This window comes from Euleptes europaea, chromosome 19, assembly GCF_029931775.1.
Source record: "Euleptes europaea isolate rEulEur1 chromosome 19, rEulEur1.hap1, whole genome shotgun sequence".
NCBI lineage: Eukaryota > Metazoa > Chordata > Lepidosauria > Squamata > Sphaerodactylidae > Euleptes > Euleptes europaea.
In genome coordinates this window covers 10,759,476-10,765,315 of record NC_079330.1, presented here as the reverse complement: position 1 = coordinate 10,765,315, position 5,840 = coordinate 10,759,476, and the positions used below count along the sequence as shown (strand labels likewise).

Here is a 5,840-nt window from a genome sequence, read left to right as displayed (position 1 = left end):
GCTATAGCATTCTGGACTGAAATAGTGAAATACCAATCTGTTGGAATGGAGATTGGCATCCCATGTAAACCTGAGATACTCTTGTTAAATTTAGTCCCTAGCCTAACTAAAGATAAACAATGTATGGGGTTACACATGATAACTGCTGCTAGAATGACTTTTGCCAGACACTGGAAACAAAAAACGACTCCAAATATAGAGGAATGGTTGGTTAAAGTTAAAGAAATATATGTATTAGTTAACATCACATCAGAAAAATGGTGATACAATGAGTCTAGATGAGCTATAGTTGTGTGTGTAAAGTAAAGTCAAGTCGCAGCAGACTTATGGCGACCCCTTTTTGGGGTTTTCATAGCAAGAGACTAGCAGAGGTGGTTTGCCAGTGCCTTCCTCTGCACAGCAACCCTGGTATTTCTTGGTGGTCTCCCATCCAAATACTAACTAGGGCTGACCCTGCTTATCTTCTGAGATCTGATGAGATCAGGCTAGCCTGGGCCATCCAGGTCAGGGCAAGCTATAGTTACAACCTGTAAATAAAATGGAAAATCTTATAATCAAGGGTGAGAAAGGACAACGTGCAGCGATGATAGTCTAGCTATTTTACAGAGGACTAAACCGTGTATTCGGTGTGGTAGTATTAAGGAGGATATTGGAATAAGTTGTAATATAGAAATTTTGTTAAATTTTTAAGTTTACACATATATATTGCATTTTAAATTGTGAAGATTGTTGTATGTTTTTGTTGTTGTTTATTTTATTGAATAAATATTATTATTTTTTAAAAGGCTGGAGTAGTAAAGCCTGAGTCCAGGCCTCTCTGTTTTGTCTGAGGAGGCTGGAACCCCCATACAGAAACATCTCATAAACCTCTGACAAAGTCCACAATACGGTCCAGGATTTCTACCCCGGCTGGAAAGGTGAAAAGGCCCATGTCAGAAAGGTTAATCACCCCGTGAAACCCCTGTTCAGAATGGAACCAGCTGACTTTCACCCCACAGTCCTCCAGCCGCTTCTTGTACAACAGGCTGTCGTCTCGGAGTACGTCGTACTCGCAACTCACGATGAAAGTTTCGGGGAGCTGCTCGATGACGTGGTCTTCAGCAAAAAGGGAAGAAAAAGTGACTTGCAGCAGCTCTGGGAGTTGTTTGTAAACTTCAGGCTTGTAAGGACCGTGCGGCACCGGTCGGTAACCTTGGCCCTTAAATTTCTCAGGAATGTTATCGGCACTCGCCAGCTTTCCATATTTCATCCTGAAATCATCCGGCACGTGAGAGCCCTTCAAGAGATCGTCTTTCAGGGACAGGTCCTGTCCAAAAAACCACAGACCAAAGATGACCGTATTTTCCTGGGACAAGAATGGCATACCAGTGTTCTGCACATAGGAAGGCAAGTTGAAGTCCATCGCTTGGACACCGGCATAGACCAGCAGTTGAGCCCGCAGCTTGGGAAGGTCCGGTCGCTCTGTCAGTTTCTGGGCTACGACGGTACAGAAATTGCCTCCTGCGCTGTCCCCGCAGATGACGACTTGTGAAGGATCCACGCCGTAGACTTCTGCGTTTTTCAGGAAGTGTACAGTAGCCGTCAGGCATTGCTTGTACTGACTGGGATATGGGTGCTCAGGAGCCAAGCCGTAGCTAGAAAGCCAGTATGAAGAAACAGAAGGTTAACTTATTGGACTCCTCCTTGAATCGGATTGGATGAATGAATTGACGGACAGGTGTTAAGTGGGAAGCTCATGAATGCATGGAGAGATGAATAGATAGATGGACAGACAGACAGAGAAATGGGAGAAGAAGAAGAAGAAGAAGAAGAAGAAGAAGAAGAAGAAGAAGAAGAAGAAGAAGATATGCCAACTTTCTCTACTACTTAAGGATGAATCAAACGAGCTTACAATCACCTTCCCCTCTTCACAACAGACACCCGGTGAGGTAGGTGGGGCTGAGAGAGCTCTAAGAGAGCTGTGACTAGCCCAAGGTCACCCAGTGGCTTCATGTGGAGGAGCGTGGAAACCAACCCGGTTCACCAGATTAGCATCTGCAGCTCATTTGGAGGAGTGGGGAATCAAACCCGGTTCTCCAGATCAGAGTCCACCGCTCCAAACCACTACACCACTACTTAGTCTGAATGCTGACCATGACATAACACTGCCTGGCAGCAAACTGATGTCAATTTAAATGTTGGAAAGATTGTTCTTTGCATGGAAACGTTGTAGGAAGTCAGCAAAGATAAGTATGTCCATACAGGAGCACCTTATGTACATGGGCAACATGGACTGCTTTACATCTCCTTCTGGCCAACAAATACATCCACAAATCGAGCAAGAAACTGGCATTATGATCATTGTGTATGTGAGTGTGTCTTTGTCTTTATCGATACTCAGTTGAGTTCACTTACCCAACAGATACAAGCACTATGTCAGCATCCTTGGCAATTTTATTGCTAACATCTTGATAGAAATCTAGGGGAGGAATGAAGAATTTTAGAACAGGAATTTGGAAAGCACTTTTAACATTGTGAAGTTTTTCAAAGAAAATAATATTCTCTTTTTAAAAAGGCTTGTTATTCTCTTCATATTTCAGGATCAAGTCCTTCAGCAGTCAGGGGGAAGAAATTAAGTATAAGGATTATAAATGCTTTAAAAATGGAACCAAAAACTGACTGACTTTACAAATTTGAAATTACAACCTCAGTGGGAAAAGAGCTTGATTTGGGTCTGAGCTTAGCACAGCACTAGACAAATGATCGAATTTATTTATGTATTCGTTTAAACCAAGACTTGGGTTTATTAGGAGTGTGTGCTTTTTCTTTCTTTTTTAAATTTCTGCTTAATTTCACAGATTTTGAGAATTAGATACGTTTGTTTATATAATATAAAATGCAGAGTTCTTGTTACAGAAATAATGTTAGAAATGTATGCATTCTGTAGGAAAATTTCAGCAAGAGGCAACAGAAAGAGGCTTGGATATATGCCATGATTTGAGTGGTACGACCAAGAAGCAAAATCAAACAGGAATATTAGAATCCAATCAACAGGAGAACAAAATTCAATTGCATCCCTATTTCCTGCCAGGAGTCTTTCATCCACCTCTTTTTATATATCTTTTAAAAATTCCTCATTTGTACTGAAGCTAGGAGCCCCGTGGCCCAGAGTGGTAAGCTGCAGTACTGCAGTCCAAGCTCTGCTCACGACCTGAGTTCGCTCCTGACGGGAGTCGGTTTCAGGTAGCCGGCACAAGGTTGACTCAGCCTTCCATGAGGTCGGTAAAATGAGTACCCAGCTTGCTGGGGGTCAAGCGTAGACAACTGGGGAAGGCACTGGCAAACCACCCAGTAAACAAAGTCTGCCTAGTAAACATTGTGATGTGACATCACCCCTTGGGTCAGTAATGACCCGATGCTTGCACAGGGGACTACCTTTACTTTTACCAAGAAGAAGAAGGAGGAGGAGGAAGAGGAGTAGTAGTAGTTGGTTTTTATATGCCGACTTTCTCTACCTTTTAAAAATAATTAAATTGGCTCACAATCTCCTTCCTCTCCCCACAACAGACATCTTGTGAGGTAGGTGGAGCTGAGAGAGTTCTGGGAGAACTGTGCATGGTTTAGAGAGAGTGGATACGGAGTTTTTCTCCCTCTCCCATAATACTAGAACTCGGGGTCATCTGCTGAAGCTGGAAGGTGAGAGATTCAAAACAGATAAAAGGAAGTATTTTTTCACACAATGCATAGTTAAATTGTGGGACTCCTTGCCCCAGGATGTGGTGATGGCTGCCAGTTTGGAGGGCTTTAAGAGGGGAGTGGACATATTCATGGAGGAAAGGGGTATTCATGGCTATTAGTTAGAATGGATACTAGTCATGCTGCATACCTATTCTCTCTAGTATCAGAGGAGCATGCCTATTATATTGGGTGTGGTGGAACACAGGCAGGATGGTGCTGCTGCAGTTGTCTTGTTTGTGGCTTCCTAGAGGCACCTGGTTGGCCACTGTGTGAACAGACTGCTGGACTTGATGAGCCTTGGTCTGATCCAGCAGGGCCTTTCTTATGTTCTTATGTGACTAGCCCAAGGTCATCCAGCTGGCTTCATGAGGTGGAGTGGAAAAAACAACCCCATTCACCAGACTAGAGTCAGCCGCTCATGTGGAGGAGTAGGGAATCAAACCCGGTTCTTCAGATTAGAGTCCACTGCTCATGTGGTGAAACCAACCCAGTTCACCAGATTAGAGTTTGCCACATGTGGAGGAGTGGGGAAAGCAACCCAGTTATCCAGATTAGAGTCCACTGCTCATGTGGAGGAGTAGGGAATCAAACCTGGTTCTTCAGATTAGAGTCTGCTATTCTGAACCACTATACCACGCTGGCTCTGAAGCTGCCCCAAACAGAAGTCTTGCAAATCCTTAAACACGTTATCTACAAAACCCCAAATGATCTGGCAAACATGGGATTGACTCAGATCCCATAAACCTGAATATATGTCCATGGCATGCAACTGTAAGAACCTCTCTTTGAACTGTTACCAATGCTTCCAGCCATGCCAGCTCCCCCGTGGAAGAGAAGCATTCCTTTCCTCCGGCCAGCAAAGGGTGCCTTTGGCTGGTAAACTCGGACAGGAACCCCATCGAAAAGTAGGTCTTTGGCGAAGAGGCTTGGATCCAACTTGGGATTCCTGAAACTGATCATGAAGCGGGCAAAGTCAAGCTGCTTGCAGAGGCCCAGTGATTCACAAATTTTCCCCTTGTTTCAAGGAAAAAAAAATGGATAATGTAAATTCTACTGCAAACGTTGCCTTTAAAAAAATCAGATTCACAAATACTAAAGTCATTCTATGTCACTTCTATGGACTCTTTACCTAACACATCATCTAAAAACGATCTCCACTATTTATTTATTAAAACATTCATATCCCACCATTCATAACACTTTACTACATCCCTTCCCTTTTCATTAGCCTCATAGGCTTTCAAATATCTGACCGTCTTCAGTTCTTCTGCTGGATGATGCTCTTTTTGAGAGAGAGAGAGAGCTGTGGCATAGCCAGGAGTCTCCAGACCAGGGGTTCTCAACAGGGGGAATTCCCCCCCGGGGGGATTTTTAGGGTTCCAGGGGGGGCATTGGGACCATTATTCAGCAAAGTGTGATGTCCTATAGATTATGTACAATCTGTACAATTGTAGTTTTTTTTTTAGTTACACTATCTTGGGAAGGGGGGATTATATTCTGAACAATGGTGAAAGGGGGGAATGGAGCAACAAAGGTTGAGAACCACTGCTCCAGACTAAGGCTGTGCATATTGATAAACCCAAACCTAAAATAAACACAAAATTAGCTGTTTCGGCAATATTCGGGTTTCATTCTGTCCGAATACCAAAACCTGGGAATCTACCTGAAGCCAAACAGACGATTCCTGAAAAGCCGAATAGATATCTGGCTTTTCAGGTTTGGGCTATTTGTCTTTGCTCAGATGCATGGGAGAAGGCAGTTTTGGACTCTAATCTGGTGAACCGGGTTGGTTTCCCCACTCCTACACATGAAGCCATCTGGAGACCCTGGGCCAGTCCCAGTTGTCTTCGAGCTGTCTCAGCCTCACCTACCTCACAAGGTGTCTGTTGTTGGGAGGGGAAGGGAAGGTGATTATAAGTTGGTTTGATTCTTCCTTGAGTGGTAGAGAAAACCAGCATATAAAAACCAACTCTTTTTCTTTTAAAAGAACGGAAGACACAACGGGCAGACTGTCCTCTCTACAGTTCTCAAACTTCATTCTATCTTCAACAAAGTCCTCCCCAACCCCTTTCTTGTTGGGTGACCTTGTGCTAGTCACAGTTCTCTCTGAACTTTCTCAGCCC

At 43.7% G+C, this 5,840-nt stretch overlaps 1 protein-coding gene across 1 annotated transcript; it reads right to left on the bottom strand.

The window, feature by feature from the left end:
- Positions 1–859: 859 nt before the first annotated feature.
- LOC130491233 (arylacetamide deacetylase-like 3) lies at positions 860–4,692 on the bottom strand. Its single transcript, XM_056864944.1, has 3 exons — positions 4,515–4,692; positions 2,395–2,458; positions 860–1,634 (listed from the first exon to the last, which is right to left on the bottom strand). Exons 1-3 carry the CDS (start codon positions 4,675–4,677, stop codon positions 860–862), a joined length of 1,002 nt encoding a protein of 333 aa, XP_056720922.1. The 5' UTR covers positions 4,678–4,692.
- Between the last annotated feature and the right edge of the window lie 1,148 nt (positions 4,693–5,840).